This window comes from Alosa pseudoharengus, unplaced genomic scaffold (assembly GCF_046254945.1).
Source record: "Alosa pseudoharengus isolate Yale_2024_CS ecotype anadromous, Long Island Sound unplaced genomic scaffold, YU_APseudo_1.1 YU_APseudo_1.1_scf_25, whole genome shotgun sequence".
Taxonomy (NCBI): Eukaryota; Metazoa; Chordata; class Actinopteri; order Clupeiformes; family Clupeidae; genus Alosa; species Alosa pseudoharengus.
In genome coordinates this window covers 2,193,883-2,212,211 of record NW_027468696.1, presented here as the reverse complement: position 1 = coordinate 2,212,211, position 18,329 = coordinate 2,193,883, and the positions used below count along the sequence as shown (strand labels likewise).

Below are 18,329 nucleotides of genomic sequence, written 5' to 3'. Positions count from 1 at the left end.
TGTCACTGGTTGCACTGTTAAAGTCTGGCCACCAGGGGAAAACTATTTTGATGTTGCAGGGGCTCCCTCTACAGGACCACTGTTTTCTGATCATGTCTCTGGTTGCTATGTGACACTTTGGCCACCAGGGGAAGCTTTTATGGTAGCAGTGAGCACAACACAGCTGGCAAAATCTGTGGAGTCTCATGAATGGGCCCCAGAAAAGGACCATATGAGCACAACATCATCTCCAGGAAGGTCTGCATGACCCAGAGTGCTGTCAGGGTTTGCATGTGGACTGCTACCATGGCAGAGGTGAAGGATTGCATCTGTTTTCAAATGTGCTACAGAATTTTCCATGACTGCTACTTTGATGTAGTCAGCAAAGAGTCAACAAACAAACACACAAACAACAACAAAACAGTCTTTAAAAAATCATTTTAGTCAAAACAATGACAAAATAACAGGTCACATAACTGACAAATGTCTCATTTGAAATAAATAAGGCTTATCAGTGAATACAGACAATTACAGTAACTTGTATGTATTGCAGTAAACAGTATATATGTCTCTCTCTTTGGCCTGTCACATTTTGGTGTAAATTATACACTCTGGTTGCAAGAAAAATAAATTTGCATGATTGCATACTTAAGTGATGCCACAGTTAATAAATACAATTGTTACTGATAATAATACTGTAATAATAATAATAATAATAATAATAATAATAATAAAGGTTTCAAAATGAAGTTGAATGTGATGAAATGTCATGTTATACAGAAGAGATTCCTATTGAAGACTTTCTCAAATGTGCCAAGGTAAAAATTCACTTCTATAGCGAAAACACAATAAAAACAAGCACATTAAATGAATCACACACTGATAGATGATTATTTTTTTTTTGCTTTGCATCTCAAATCGCCTTTGGATAAAAGCTTAATGAATAAGCATGTGTAAATGTTTTAGACAGATGAATAAATGACAAAATAAATTAATGGATGAATTGATGGACCCTTCACAGCTAAACCAGCAGGCTACAGTCAGGCCCGTCGCTAGAAGGCAAACAAACCAAGCAATTGCTTGGGGCCCCGAGCTGGCCAGGGGCCCCAAGACAACGACAACGAATAAAATGCAACGACAAACTGTGAGCGCCCCTTTGATAGTCAATGCAGTAAAGTGCAACGACACTGTTTTACCGGCAATACCGGGATCCCCCTCAAGGGGGCCCCTCTCAGTAGTCGCTGACAGCAGCCAACCAGCCAGGTTCGTGAGCTCTACTGCTGGGAAAATATAAAACCTCGCAGTCATAATCATAGACATAATATACATTGTATATTATGTCTATGGTCATAATAAAGCTAAGTTATGCGTCCGGAAGCCAGAAAAGAAAGAAGAGAAAGGAAGAGGATGACAAGAAAAAACAAGATAGTGGTAAGTGATAAATTACACTGGATGAAATAGCTCTACTTGTCTTGTAATGGTGTAATGTCGCAGCAGGAAGGCTAGCCTAGCAAAAAATGTTTATGTTAAGTACCTGCCTGACGGCCCATGCTGCTTGTAACAAACTAGAACAGTTAGCGCAACTTTTTTTTCGAACGGACGGAATATGGTTACATACTGTAATATGTTTATTAACGGGATAAGGAAGACGCAGATCTGTTCCAGAATCACTGTTTATCGTATTTAATGACATAACATTGCTATAGCTTTGAAATAGGTTTTGATGAAAGTGGCATAGCTTCTCTGCTATACTAACTATTCGACCATGATAATCTATTTACCAAATGGGGGCTAGGAAAACCACACGATAAATTCCGTGCATCAAAGCAGACTGGAACATTCATGTCTATGTACATTTTGCTTGGGGCCCCCAAATTCGGCCCTGGCTACAGTATTCCATCGTTCTTCATGAGAGAGTGCCCAAACCTCTAAGACTGATTGCAGACACCATCAGGTCAGGTAATCTCTCTCTCTCTGTGTGTGTGTGTGTGTGCTGCATGTGTCTGTCTGTTTTGAAAGTGCACACCATCAGGTCATCGGTCATCAGGTCATCGGTCACGCATTACTGCTGGTGGGCCGTACGCTGCCCGCAGGCCTTCTTGTTTCTGGGTTTGCTGACCGCACTGTAGACATCTGTATCTGCACCGGTACTGTGGACAATAAACATGCTTAGACATAAATACACTGAGGCAAAGGTCTGTAGACACACACACACACACACACACACACGCATTTACACTCTCAAACGAGTTATTTGATGTTATTTCAATTAAGACATGTTTTTTTTGCTCCATAAATAGATGTGCAATTTATGTAGACAAGTATAATTTTTTTGGCTGTTGTCTCATCCCATTGCATTCACCATTAGGCACCAGAGGGCATGAGTATGGTGTGGATGAAATTGAATGTGTGCATTGTATTTGTAATGCCCCATTCTACTCACTGGGTGGCAGCAGTGGGTCTAGAGAAGTTGACTGCTGCGTACTGCACCTCCTCCTGCTCCTGATGATGTGAGTGGAGTTTGGGCTCCTCGACAGTGGAGTAAACGGGCACCTCCTGTTCTCTGGATCTCTTGAACTGAACGCTGGCGTACTGGACATCATCCTGATCACCTGAGTCCACACTCTGGCCAGGGTGAGAGGTCACCGGGTTGACATTCACGTAATCGTTGTCAGCAGCACCCTGTGGAGGATGGCAGGAGAAATATTCAGATCAGACGGTGAGCTTTCTGTGGTACAATCCCAGATGGGTATCCGTTGAAATAAAGTATGCCATCACATTACATGAAGAGTTCAATTAAATATGAACTCCAATTAAATATGCACTCTGCCTGAATATGCCTGAAGAACAGTTAGTAAAGAGTGTCCCTTTTAGTGCCGTTCCCCTATCTTATGGTTTTCACGGACAGTGATGACTGTTACCTTCCTTCTAACACACGGATCCCCTGATTACACACCTGTGAATTCCTGACTGTGCTGCCAGAGACGATGGTTGAGTTGGTCGTATTCTTCTTCCTCCTTTGGAAAAAAAAAACAAAAACACACACAGGTAGAACATACGTGTCAGAGCTCTATCAGGCTCGAAAAATAGAGCAGTGCTTTCCTGAGTATTCGTTAGCCTGGCTAGCGCCACCACTTCTCAATGAGACTTGGTCTGGGAACCAAACGTTCATTTTCTCGTATTTGAAAAAAATGCCCAGATCTGTTTATTGGGTACCACGGATGTCTATCAAATGCATCTGTGCATAGCTCATCCTCGTCTTGCTTTCCCCCTTGTTCTGTGATTGGTCGCCTATCTCAGGCGAAAATTTGCTCCATGGTCTCCAGGCTGCCTTAGCAGCATGAATCAAATCGCGCGCAAGGCAGCATGGGAACACCCAGGCTAAGTATTCGTAATAAATATGTGTTTGTTACTCACCGGGACATGAGAACAGCCAGGACCACGATGAGAACTATGAGGAAAGCAACAGCTCCTCCTGCTATCGCAGCCATACTTTGCCATCCTGATCCTGAATTATAAACAAACACAATCCTGCATGAGACCATGAGTATTGAAATTAACCTTTTTAGAAATAAAAACACATCAGACACACTGATTCTATAAGGCTGATTTATAATGACGAACAGCCCAGCATAACTCCATGGATATTAAATCCAAATATAAATACAGTTTTTTTCAGTCACTAACAAGCATTTGTCTAACCAGTTGTCTAACCAGTTGTCACATTTTCAAAACTCTAAACACAATTAGCACAGCATCGGTCTTTTGTGGCCATACCATTCACACATTTCATGTTGTTTTCACACAATATGCAGTCAGTGAACACATTTCCACAATGCTTACATTTTCTTAACAGACAAGCTATACCTCCCAACAAAACTATGGATTGTTTTTGTAGTATTTACAAATGTTAACACACAACATCCCACAATAGCAAACACAATATTCCAAACCTTACATACAGTATAAAAGCCTCTGCTTCTGCTACCAAATGATTTTATCTCAGGTGCATTGCCTTGGATACAGTAATATCAGATGCAATGTTGATGAAAACATGTGGCCTAACTCTGAAGATCGCAGAGATTAGATACAGTAATTTTGTGCTTTTTTAGTTCCCCCTCATTTTATCTGGGCTTTTTGCTGCTGTTTTTTTTTTAGAATGCTCTTGTGTTTTCATGGATATTTTGTTCACTGTAAGCAATACTGTAAAACGTTTTCTGTTCTATCATACAGTAAACAGTATTTCTACTATACCTTCTGTAGTAAACAGTAAAGGGAAAAAATTATTTGCTTTTTACTGGAATGCTTTTGAATGTGAACATTACATGTGGACATACAGTTCTCAACCAAGAAATTTAGTGTAAAAACGGTGGATAGCATGTTTTGCATGCAAATACCTGTAAAACTGAAACATAAAACTCTATGTAGTTTTTGTAATGTCAACGGTATTTTGAAACCTGATGTACTTTGATTGACTGCATGTACCTTATGAAGTGAAAACAAGTGTTATTATTTGACAGAATAATTTCATTTTGAGTCAGATTTCCAGTGTTTTGGTAAAGTTAGTGTGTGCAGAGAAACATGTGTTAGTATATATTTACCAAAATGTGTTTTTGAGAAGAAAATTATCCATTTGGCCAATTGTGTTTTGTAGGTGTAAGTGTAGGTGTAAATGACCAAAAGATGCAGGAGAAGGTGAGTATATCTAAGGATCTCTATTGGGACAAAATTGTGAGGAATTAGTAATGTTTACCTGCCAGTGAGACCTTCAGACCAGGGGAATCCTCAGAGGAAACTCTATTTTTAGCCTTACAGTGGTAAAGTCCAGCAGTGGTGGTGACCAGAGTGAAGGTGATGGTCTCCGCTGATCCTACTTCAGTAGTTTCATCTCCAGTATTCCTGTACCAGGTGTAGCTCTCCACTGGTGGGTTGGCATCACTGCTGCAGCTCAGAGTCACTGAACTGCCCTCTTTTAAATCACCAGTGTGATTGTGGGACACTAATGTCCCTTTAGGGGGGTCTGATTGAAGACACAAATGTAACATTAAAAACAAAATATTTTCACTAAAACATACAGACTCCAATTAAATATGCACTCTACACTTTACTTACGGAGAACATCCAGATTAATAATTGTAGAGTTTAAGTGACCATGTTTGTTTTCAGCCTGACAGTAGTAATATCCAGTGTGTTCAGAGTGGGCTTTACTGATGCTGTAAACCTGCTGTGTTGATAACATCACTGATTCACTCTTCTCCTTCTTATACCAGGTGTAACTCTGAACTGGTGGGTTGGCATCACTGCTGCAGGTCAGAGTCACTGAAACACCCTCAAGTATCTCACCAGAGGGACTGACTGATGCTGAGGTTTTCTTTGGAGCATCTGTTTAAAATAATAATACGTACGTGAACATTAACCCTTGGGCTTTCAGACTAATTGTATCTTTTCATTTAAAGAAACAATGCACAGCACATAGTCTGACTTCAGTTCATGTTACTAGATTTCATGAAGTTAGCATATAGTGAGAGTAACGTAAGAGATGAACAGGTCATGCTGATCCCTAAATATCAATCGTTTTTTGTTTTTGTTTTTTCTACTCACATTGAACATCCAGGAAAACAGCAGTAGATTCACTGCCACCATGTTGGTTCTTCACCACACAGTAGTAATGGCCAGTGTGTCCAGAGGTGATCTTATTGATTCTGTAAATCTGCTTTGATCCCACCAGAGATGGCGCTGTTTCCCTCCTCTTATACCACCTGTAGCTCTCCACTGGTGGGTTGGCAACATTGCTGCAGGTCAGAGTCACTGTAGCGCCTTCAAGTATCTCACCAGCAGGACTGATAGAAACTGAAGTATTCTTCGGAGGGTCTAGAAGAGAGATGTTTGACATAAGAATACACAAACAATGGATGTAGGCTTACCCATATTATGTATTACTTTGTTAGGTGAGGAATGTAATACTTTTGTTTTACAAACTGCTTGTTAAAGGTAGTCGTTCACAGATGTGCTCTTGTACTCACACTTGACATCAATCTTCACTGGAGGAGATGGACGATACTGTTGGTGATTTAATTCACATGAGTAGCTGCCTGCATCCTCAATCCTGATGTTGTGGAATATCAGCTCGTTGTTGTTTGTTGGTGTGCCAGGTAAGACTTTCTCATCCTTTTTCCACATAAACATGGAGTTTTGTCTCAAGGTGCATTGGCTGTTACAGCTCAGTTTAACATGTTCCCCCTCAACTGCTGTTCCAGACGTCTGGACAACAAGGTCTGCAAAGTCTTAGAGGGACATAATAATACTGTCAGTAAACAGCTTCTTCAAAATCATTAGGAACTAATCTGGGGAGCTGGGGAGGTTAGTCACTGTTACAATTCATGACTGTTGACTAATGCTATTATTTTTTTAAAGCTCATATCTCCTTACTATGGAACCCTGGAGGTGTCATTGCAATATATGTGTTGTTTATAAATACAGATGTGCTCATTTTATGCACACATTTTACTAAAGTGTGTAATGAGTGTACAACTTAGTCAAATTAGCTTACAGCTCAGTTAACATATTTTCCCTCAATTGCTGTTTCAAAAGTGTGGACAACAAAGCCTGTAATGGAAGCCAGTGTTGTAGTACTCGAGTCCGAGTCATGAGCTAAATTTAGAGACTCGTGACTTGATTTGGACTTGAGCACTGAATGACTTGAAATTGGAAATCGGAAATTGAGACGAGGACTCAACTTTTTTTGTAATGTCATTAGGCTATAATTGTAATATTTCATTAGAATATTATTTGGTATAGGATTTTAATATCTAAATTATTTTTAGTATTTATATTAGTGCAATGAAGTGTTACTGCTTCATGGCATACATCACACTTCACACCATGTTCCTACAATAACGGACGTTAACTTTAACGGCGCCAAATGCTTGGAGACATGAATGCGCCGAAGGTTGTCAGTTTTGCATTTAATAGTGACTCGACTCGGACTTGACTCGGATGAATAGTGGACTCAGACTTGACTTGGTATTTTTTTTAATGACTTGGACTTGACTCGGACTTGAATACTGGAGACTCAAACCTGGACGTGGACTCGAGGCATAGTGACTTGACTACAACACTGATGGAAGCAATATAATATCAGAATAGTTTTGAGTCTTTACATTACTGTAACTGTTGCCATTTCCCAAGTATTAACCAAGGTTTATACATTGATTTTGAAAAAATCATCTATAAGGTTAAACCATGGGGGCAGCTAAGTTAGAATAATGTTATAAAATACTGTAGGTAAATGGTATCTACAAATCTTCTATTAGTCTGAGGAGTTGATGAGTTAGGCGTTTAGCATTACTGTAACTGTTAAAATTCATGTCTAATGGTAATATGTATTGTATTGACTTAACTTTCTTATTTGTGCTTAGTATACATGTCTGACATAATGAAGTTGTTTGCTTTTACCTTTGACTGTGAGGGTGACAGGATTTGATTGCCATTTCTCCCTACTTGTTGTTGTTTCAATCCTGGCATAATAGGCAGTTGTATCTGAGACTCTCACATCACTCAGGATCAATGTGCAGGTTTTCTTCATATCTTTATTGTATTTAACTCGACCTGTATACTTTGGATTATATAAGACATCAGCTAATGGCATGTCCTTTATAGGATTAATCCCCCAGTAGACTTTATTGACTATGAGATCAGGTTTATGCTGATGAGTGAAAGAGCAGGGCATCTCCACTGATGATCCAATCACAGCACAGATACTGTCATGAGTCATAGTCACCACCCATGTCACCTGACCAGAAACACCTGAAATACAATAAATAAATAAATAAATACAAGACATATCAAAGTTACATTTTCCAAACACTGTGTAAAAACTGTTATCACTATCACTCATCTACAACACTCTGTAGAAAAATATAATATAAATAAGAGAGCATGCATTGTGATTTTCATAAAATATCGTCCCTGTATTTGTTGAATTATTTCTTTTTTAATTTTACAGTCTCACTGTCTTCTATTTTACTTCTGCATTGTAGGAGCAAGAGCACTACACTTATTTTAGAACCTAAAAGTTTAGAGTTGCCCTTGTTTGAAAGCATCTATGATAAAGTGATGTGTTAAAAATGACAAATCTGCTGTGTGTGCTCAAGGACAACACATTTTGTGTCAACTTCAACACAGTAATGAAGTGAAAGGTTAAGTAAGGGATAATGTATAGAACACCAGGCATTATGTAAGGGATAATGGACGACACGATGGTCTGTTCACAGAAGTTAATGCATGGTCGAGGTTGTAAAACGGCCCCGATGCAAAGCGGAGGGCCATTTAAACCTCGTAAGTGCATTAATTTCTGTGAACAGACCACCGTGGAGTCCATTATCCCGCTTATTCCACTGTTGCCACTTGCGTTGTGTTCAGGGGCGCAGGAGATATTTTGAAAGTGAGGGGGGCCAAATTGTGAACACAAACCCATAGTGAGATCAGATTTCCAGATATCGGATTGCCACCTCTGGCCCACTTTCGACCATCATATTTTAAACTTGCCAGAATATTAAAGATAATACCATTGATTGTTTTCAAACAATTGTTTTCACTACTTGGGCCAATGGTAGAATACTGGTCACTACTTGGGCTAATGGTAGAAAAAAGCAACATGGGATGTTGATATTTTATGAAGCCATGAATGAATCATCATGCCTATGATCCAAACATAGACTACATGATCAAATAGTTAGGCCTACTTAAATTGTCTGGTATAAACCAAATCAACTCTCCACTGTGTGTTTGCAGTTAATATTTATGCAACGTTAGAACTTAACAAGTGTTGGCTTAACAAGTTACCAGTCCAGAACACACAGAAAATTGCAACAGAAAGTTGCCTTTATAATCAACTATTTGTTCCAACAGCATTTAAACAAAGCATTTATAAAATTGAAAAAAAAAATACATAAGAAGTAAAATAAAATACTGTTACTGTAGTGACTGTATCACATTATCCCAAGCTTCAAAGAGCTCCCCACGTCTGTGACAGTCAGACGTGACACCGCTAAATTCTCAGCTTGTTTATACCCCACACTGAACACATAAGAACGCTAGGCCCATCACTCTGGGGTGTGGTAGCCAACTCTCTGGGATTTATGCACCAAGGTAACTGAAGTATCCAATTTGTGTCTTGAAATTATGTTTGAAATAAATGTCTTAGAACAAAAACACTGATAGACTTGTATTTTATAGTTAGGCTAGTGAAAACGAGTTGATAAGTAGGCTAGTTGAGTTTGTTATCATAAACATAACAGCTAACGTCATGTTGAGCAGGAGGAGTTGAGCACTAGGCTACCATAAATCCTCAAATTATGCCCGGGATTGATTCTATTTATAGCAGGACAAATAAAGGCAGGTTACATATACAAGACGGGGTAACAATTGCCTACCATACCAACAATTGCCATCAGTCCACTAGAAGACATTGTTCGATTTAAGTCAATGAAATAACCTCTTCTTAATATTTTATTATATGTTGTATTGTATTGTATTATGTTGGTTGGATTAATAGCCTACGGTTGGCAAAGAAAAGTCGTTTTCCTACCATGGGTCTCCAACACACGTTCTCAAGCTCATTCTCTTGCCGCCCCTTTCGAGCTAATTGCCAGATGCTGAAGCCTACTACATTTAAACACAATTGTTGCGACTCAAGGCATTCCAGCCTACAAATCTTATTTTAAAAAAAATACTAAATCATGCATAATTAAACAATAACTCAATTTAGGCTACTTGGCTACGCAAAAAGGTTTCCATTACAGCACAACCCCTATTCAATGAAGGGCTGCCTTGTCTTGCAATAAACAGCAGTGGAAATCCCGACACTTTTTTAATTGCATGAAACTTAACAGTGAACCATCAAATATCTTCCAGATTTCAGTGCCCATCAGTCCCAACATTTAGCAATATAATCAAACAGTCCAAAAGTACATTAAATCCCAAACCAAACCGAAAATGCTTTTGAATGCTACGGGTATGCATGCCGCTCCAAACGAAATGCATGTCTAAAGCCTGCCTCGAATACCAGCCTGCCTCAAATAAAGATGATGATAAATGATTTATGCTAAGCAAGTAGCCTGGATTATTTTATGATTGTTAGTAGACAAACTGGCTTCAGATATCCAACAGAGTGAATGAGATTGTGCAGTCTTACAGTAGCCTACTGTAGATGGCTGTGGTTAGTGATGTGATGCTGTTAATGGGGAGTTTTACAGTTAGCGCAAATCCTATATGTTATTATTTATTTAGCGTACCTATCAGAGTTTTTTTTCTTATCAAAAGTGAGGGGGACGACGGCTGTCTCTTCAGCACTGCGTGGGACATATCCCCCACGTCCCCCGTGCCTCCTGCGCCCCTGGTTGTGTTCATTTCCTGTTACAATTTAAATGTTTTAATCGCTAAAACTGTCTTGTTTGTAGAACTAATTTCTTCCGACACATATCAACTAATTTCTCAACTCACAGGACAAACTGCCGTTACTAGTTCTAAATGGATGGTTGCTACGGCCAAAGGCCAGTCGTTAGTTCTATCTCTCTCGGTGTCAAGCGGGCGTATCCCAAGATTCTGATGAACTTTAGCTTTGAAACATCGCTATTTTACTTAGCCTGCTGTCATCCATCTAGCTAAAAGCCACCTCTGTCATATGCTACAATGTTGCAATGTTCTGAACGTCTGCATTTTACAGCTCGGATGCAACGTGACAGTTCATTTAAACTTCACAGTTTAGTTAATTAATATACAATTAATATACAAGTGTGATATGGCCAAAAAAATGGATCTACTTCATAGGTGTGCAGATAACATACGGTTAATGGTCGTTCTAAATTACGTAGGACAATGGGAAATTCAACCAAGCAGTGGAATAATGGGAAAATAAGTCCCGACAGGGCAAACAGGACTTGCTTCGCCCTGAAGGGACTACTTGAAGGGGCTACTTGCCAAAACGAAAAAATAAACTCCACGATATGTCTCTTTACATTTACTTGCTACCGTTTCGTTGTGGCTTTTGTTGAGAAACAAATAGTTTGCAACACAACTTGAATCAAACTTTCTTAATAGAACACAGCTGATCAACCGTCTCAGAGCCGTATAAAGGTAACTTTAAGAGCCTTATAATAAAGATACATTTCAGCTATCTAACAAAAGCTGAAACTGTATTTTAAACTGTCTTTCACCCAGCCAGCCACACAGTTGCTGTGTTGAAATTGACACAAAATGTGTTGTCCCTGAGCACACACAGCAGATGTGTCATTTTTAACACATCACTTTTTAGAGTGCAGATGTAACTATCAGCCATGTCTTGTCTTGTGTTGTGAGGTTTTGGCTGTGTGTTCAATTTAAGCTCATGGTGCACAGGTATACAGTAACCATTCACTTTTCAATTACTTATATGAGCATGACTGCACACTAACTCTTTGAAGTGCACTCTACATACCATGCGCTTTCTGTGCAGTTTTGTATCACAACAACCAGATCAACAATAGCCTGATCTTATCTAACATGCAAACAAGTATGTTTAACAGTGCATTTATTTATGCCATTGTACAGAATTAACACCAAACAACACCATCTGTTTTGCCTAACCAAACAGATACATCACTACAAATTCCTACTAAACAAAGCTCACATGTCTCATAAAACACATCTGATTACCTGGGGTTATGGTGAGACAAGGAATAAGCAGAAACAGGGCCAGAGATGCAGAAGGCCCCATTTCCACCATTGCTGGTTCATTCATTCATTCGTTCAGTACAGTGGAACTGAAAAGAGAAAATGTCAGTGTTCATTGACTTTGTTCAGACAAAGTCACTGTACTGTACTGCTATTGCTAGGCTTCTTATTCTTTTTTATTCTTCCGACCAATTTCTGTGTTCAATTCAGCTTAAACCATTTGATGTATTCCCTCATACTCATCCTAAGATGCAGAGTTTCTAACAGAAAAACACCCATAAATGCATGACTTCAGTAGTCTATCATCCAGTGAACACTAAACTTCAACACTCAATCAGTTATATTCTATTAATTAAACTAGGCTCTAAAATAAACTAGCATTGCCTGTTGAATCAGTTAAATTCTATCAATTAAACTAGGCTCTAAAATACACTAGCATTGCCTGTTGAATCAGTTATATCCTATCAATTAAACTATAATTATATAATATTCTAAAAAGGTAGATGGAGCAGTGTTAGGAGGTACATTTGGCCTACTCAGTTATAAATAAGTAAGGGATAATGGCGGCCAAGTTGTCCTGTTATACTGAATTAATGGACGAGGGGGAGGCGAAGACATACCAGCATGGTGCTCTTGAACAGTCCAAACAGACAATGCTAGTTTATTTTAGAGCCTAGTTTAATTTATAGAATATAACTGATTCAACAGGCAATGCTAGTGTATATTATATATATATATATTAATATGTATCAACCAATACACAGCATCATATTGCATTGTAGGATTATATTCATTGGCCTCCTCCATTCCAACTAGGAATAAAATACTTAAGCCTACTCATCCATCCATCCATACTATTATATGTTGCAATTAATCATGACCTATGAGTTCGTAAAGCAGCATAAACACTGAGAAAAAACCATATTCAAAGTTGTCCTTTATGTCCTTTAAACATTGATGTTGCAATACTAAGTACATATGAATGCCTACTTTCCATGCCTGTATAACACAATGATGTTGAAATTACTTAAATACTTCATATAAACTTATTTTATTGAAATTACTTGATCAAATTGGGTTATCACAGCATGCATCAGTTTCGTAAACCTAGACATTTAATTTATGTGCAACCGATGTACATGATAAAATCAAGTAAATCCAGCGATTTTTTTTTCAGTGTACCATATGTCAACATTCATTCAGCTATCTTTCTATGATCTATCAACATCCATGTCTAATTTAATTACTACCTAGGAACCTCCACAGCTTACCCTACTGTAGCAACCAACATAGACACAACTTTACAGTATATACTGTATACTGTAGCAGAGTAACCACTATGCTTACCCTAGCAAAAGCCTAACAACCATCTCAATTTTACCAACCCAGCAACATCTAAAGTACCATAATGTTAACCCAGTGGTTCTCAACCTTTTTTCAGTGATGTACCCCCTGTGAAATATTTTTTCAGCCAAGTACCCCCTAACCAGCGCAAAGCATTTTTAGTTGAGAAAAAAAAGACTTAAAACAGACTTAAAAAAAGACTAAAAACCATCCTGGTATGGGGGGTTTTTAGGATAAGGAAATTGAATAGCCTACTGAAATATAAAATTCATTTTATGAACTTATATTTTCCTGAAATAAGTATTTTTGCATGGATTCTACTTTTTAAATATATGTACATTTTAAAATCTCACATACCCCCAGGGGTATGCGTACCCCCATTTGAGAACCACTGTGTTAACCTATGGGTACTATGTCAAGTACCCTAGCAACAGTCTAGCAATGACTACCAAAGTGTCATCCAAGCAACTGCTATAGTAGCATAGTAACCATAGCAACTAGTATTATTTGGCATAGCAACCACCATATCTACCCTAACAACACACTAGCAACCACTACCATAATGTCAACCGAGCAACCGCCTAAGCGACCAACATGATTACCCTATCAACCAGTATAGCAACCATTTCATATGGCATAGTAACCAATATGATTACCCTAGCAACACCTTAGTAGCTATTTCTGTGATTGCATTATCTGTATCTATAACTGATTTTTAAAATATTTTGCACTTGCATGCACTGGTAATTCCTTCAGGTCAATGCACCTCCAGGCCAAAAGCTACAGTAGAGTCGACAAGCCCTGCCAGCTCATGCTCTCACTTCCGCGTCAGAACAGAACAGAACTAAATGAACACTCAGTTTACTGATATGTATTATTGATACATCCCTTGGGGATCAATAAAGTATCTATCTATCTATCTATCTATCTATCTATCTATCTATATTTGACTGTACATTGACTGAAAGCCTTTGACACTCTGGACAATCACAGTCATAAAGTACAACAGAGAGACTTCTTATTGTGTTGTAAGCGATTCTCAATGTTGTTCGAGTTTGAGCAGAAACATTTACTGGTCTACACAGATTGTGGTTGTCCCTGAGTCCTCATTTCTGATGTTCTATTTTCTCCTCCTATTTTCTTTTCTTGTTATGCATTGATCACATATATCTCCATAGATCTCCATTTCTTAAAGTCACAGAGTACTGTCAGTACAAAAAAAAAAACAAAAAAAACAATCAATTTTAGCTCAAGTTCCTGCAGCCAACAGTTAGAGCTTGTTCATAAGCCGCATGTTCATGCCCCCAGAGTGTCACTATCACAAATGTTTCATGGCCAGGAAGACCTTTTTGGCACTTTAAATATGTTTGATATCATCCAGCCCATGTGTATTATCTTCTTTTTCCACACTTTGATTGAACTTTGTTTTAGAGCTACGCCCCGGGCGAAACATCTTTAATTAGACTAATGGTGCAGAAGCCACTCCCAGCTAAGTAGATTTTGATGTGCTATTTGACAAACATCAGGAGACAAAAGTTCTTAAGTTGTAGGTTTTAATCAATCTCTCTTTTAATTTAGGTGCTTGTTTACAAACAAGCTATAATAATAATATTACAGTTAATATGAGCTACTGCACATTGAACTAATTTTGTTAACTTACTCTGCTAGCCTAACACTGACAATATTGCAGATGTTCTAGACAGATCCTCAGCATTTTATTTTGAAAAGGTGTCAAATAGGGGCTAAGATATGATATTGGTAACATTAATGGCAGACATTATATTATTAAATGTTCAAGCCCCATCTGACCCCATTAATCCGGCAAAATGGTAACTTTACCACGTCCTCGTCACATTTGCTGTCTAGGTCCGCTGGATCAGATGTTATTTTAATTCATATGTCGGTCTGTTTATGACTTGTTTGTGAGTGGCTATTTTGTTTTGAATCTATGACCTTTCCCTCTGTTTTAACAAGAAAGTCATTTTTAAAGATAGGCACAAAAAACCTAATTTCCTCTTGTTCATCGCACCCCACCTGACATGTCTCTATTCCCCACTAGTGGGGCCCACCCCACACTTTGAACTACACTGTGTTATGCAAACATAATCTTACATAACACATTCTGCAACAACATAATGCATTAAAAAATAAGCAATATAACTACATATTGCATAAATGCTGTACAATCAGTTACACATACATGCACATGTGTGTGTGTACGTGTGTGTGTGTGTGTGTGGGGGGGGGGGGGGGTTGTTACTGTAAGTCAAATCCAGCAGGCTCTTTGAAGTCAATGTGGTTAATTTGTGGTTTCCACAGAGGCTGCACATTCTATTTTGGCCCATGTTGCACATGCGTACATTTGCCTTTTTTTGTTACTCTTTTTTTTTTGTATGACCTGGTGAAATACTTCTTTTTTTTCCGAGAAGTGTCAAAAAAGAGGAAGTGCCCTGTGCCCCCTGTTCTAACGGTTAAGATGTGCAAATATCAAACTTTTCCAAATTATCTCACATAATATGCATGTAAGAACAATTTTTATAGACCTTTTCTTATACAATTGCTCTTGTGTTCGTTTTCAAAAAGCACATGGATTAGTATAGGCCCGATCTCATGTAGCTTGCAATGCAAATATATATATATATATATATATATATATATATATATATATATGTGTGTATATATATCAAACAGTCAACTTCAGACTTCAAACACTCTGTGCATTCAACTTTATGTCATTGTGCCTCACATGATCAGACAGAGACATCTGACAGAGCAGAGGCATCTACAGTATGAACAACAAATAAACATAGTGCATTTGTGTCATTAAGCGTGTCTTATTACCCTGAGTTATGATGAGCAGACAGAGCGAGATAGAGAGAAAGTGCCTTCACACACTCCATTCAGACAAGTAAAGTGCATAGTGCATTTGTGTCATTAAGCGTGTCTTATTACCCTGAGTTATGGTGCGCATGACTAGCAGAGAGAGAGAGAGAGAGAGAGAGAGAGAGAGAGAGAGAGAGAGAGAGAAAGTGCTGTTTTCATCCTAGCTACAGTAGTTCACTCCTGCCTTCACACACTCCATTCAGACAAGTAAAGTGGAACTGAAAACAGAAATAATAGTGTTCAGTCTCAAGCAACAGCTGCTATTTGTCATTAGAGTGCCTGATCTGTATCAGTGAGCATGTGAATAGACATAACGGTAGCCCAGTGTATGCTTAGTTAACTAGCAAATGTGTTTGCTAAAACACGTTCAAAAGTGGATAAATGACAAACAAGTAGAACAGAGACAGCTCTTACCGTGTGGGAAGCGATCTTCAATGTTGATCTAGTCTAACCAGACACACAAACTGGCTTGCATAAGCAAAGCATCTTGTGGTTGACCCGGAAAACAGGAAGACTCATCTGTGATGTTCTCGTTTCCCCTCCTCTTTTTTTTCAAAGCTAATTTTCATTAGAAGTGAGCACACGCAGTGTCAATACCACACAAAAAGAGGCTCAAATGGGTATGTGTCACGGCTGCCAAAGAAGGATAATAAAAATATAATAAAAAAGTAGATTAAATACACTATAATAAACTAAAATTACATCAAGATTAAAACATAGACATAAATAAATATCCCCTTCAAAAACTCCCACAAATACACACATATGTATGTGAAAGAGAGAGAGAGTTAACATACATACTCATAGGTATGACTAATTGTGTGGTTGACTCTGAGTGACCTCATGAAACTCTAGGAAATTGAAATCAGCTTGTCTTTAAACATTTGTTGGACTTGCAATAATGAAATACATCATATAACATATCTAATTATATTTGCAACTTTTTTGGCATTCTTATACTTCTTTTGGCTGCTAACTAACAGACACTTTTTATCAACTGAGAGGGAGAGAGAGAGAGAGAGAGGAAGATAGAGAGAGGGAGAGAGAGAGAGAAAGAGAGAGAGATAGAGAGTGAGAGGCCTTCCCTGGATCTCCATCTCTCCAAAAATGTGAAAGCTTATTTTATGACCCTCCACAGATGTGTGTGTGTGTGTGTGTGTGTGTGTGTGTGTGTGTGTGTGTGTGTGTGTGTGTGTGTGTGTGTGTGCATGTGCTTGTGTGTGTGTATGTGTGTGTATGTGCGCGTGCTTACACATATACTTATGTATCACATCATTTGCATATGAGACAGAGATGGCTATTGCTGTGTGGGTAGCGATCTTAAATGTTGGCCTAATCTAATCTAACCAAACTGGCCTAAATAAGCAAACATCTTGTTGAGAGAACAGTGATGTGAAATGTGATGTTCTCATTTCTCCTCCTCCTCATACCCCTCCTCCTTTTTTTTCAAAGATAATTTTCAGCAGAAGTCACAGGCAGTGACATGACCACAATCAACACACCGACAGAGGCCACTAAGGAGGCACTCGCATACACGTCAGAGCTGTCAAAAAATATTAATTGTAAAACTGTTTTAATACACCATAATAAACGGAAACAATTACATTATGATTAAAAATACACTATAATAAACACTATAATAAAATACACTATAATAAATGGAAACAATTACATTATGATTAAAAAAAATGACCCCCCCCCCCCCCCCACATCCTTTAAAAAAAGCATTAAAAAAAAATGTGTTTTCTGCCTGTCACCTGTCTTTGTCTCCGCCCCATCTCCTTATTTGGTCTGTGCTTCCTGTCTTGCTTGTTTTCCCTCCATTTCTGCCTCCTCACTTGTTCCCTGTTATTGTCTCGTTGGTTTTGTCCAGTCCTCTGTCTTTCTGTTAATTGGTATGTGTATTTCTACCCTCCTGTTTCTCTGTTCCCTGTCGGATCGACTCTCTGTTATCCTGTCTGATTCATGGCTGTAAGTAGTTTGTAAATCTGTTAGGTAATAAAGTGTGTTTTCTGTCGGAAGGAGTCTTGCGCATGGGTCCTATATTTGTAACCCTGACACATGCAGTAAGTATGAGAGAGAAAGAAAGAGAGAGAGAGAGAGATACACATATGTGAGTTTATTTTTATCTTTTTTGTTACAGTATGCACTACCTTTATTTCTTCATAGAAGAATGAAGATAGAAAAGGAGATTTTGGGGCATACATTGAGGACTTTAATATAATTAATGAATGCACTTCTTCAAAGGGGCTTTCCAATCAGACCTCAGCACAGCTCAGCTCCATCCAACTCTGCGCTTGGCGCTTTTCCTCCATCTTGCACATCTGGTCATGTGACGACGCTCTGTCAGGAGCTGCTCAGAGCTTATCAGCTATATCAGCGGCCATCTCTGTGGTCTGGTGTTTGATGGT

General features: G+C 38.5%; 1 protein-coding gene across 2 annotated transcripts; it reads right to left on the bottom strand.

The window, feature by feature from the left end:
• Positions 1 to 402: 402 nt before the first annotated feature.
• LOC143099211 (B-cell receptor CD22-like) lies at positions 403 to 16,387 on the bottom strand. 2 transcript variants are annotated; one of them, XM_076262293.1, is made up of 11 exons: positions 16,333 to 16,387; positions 11,674 to 11,780; positions 7,435 to 7,785; positions 6,003 to 6,263; positions 5,581 to 5,850; positions 5,092 to 5,361; positions 4,733 to 4,999; positions 3,397 to 3,487; positions 2,936 to 2,996; positions 2,423 to 2,661; positions 403 to 2,129 (listed from the first exon to the last, which is right to left on the bottom strand). In XM_076262293.1, the coding sequence occupies exons 2-11, from the start codon at positions 11,756 to 11,758 to the stop codon at positions 2,042 to 2,044; spliced, it is 1,983 nt and encodes a 660-aa protein (XP_076118408.1). In that variant the 5' UTR covers positions 11,759 to 11,780; positions 16,333 to 16,387; the 3' UTR covers positions 403 to 2,041. The 2 variants fall into 2 exon arrangements, with proteins under 2 accessions (XP_076118408.1, XP_076118409.1); XM_076262294.1 differs by having other exon boundaries at positions 2,936 to 2,993.
• Positions 16,388 to 18,329: the final 1,942 nt, after the last annotated feature.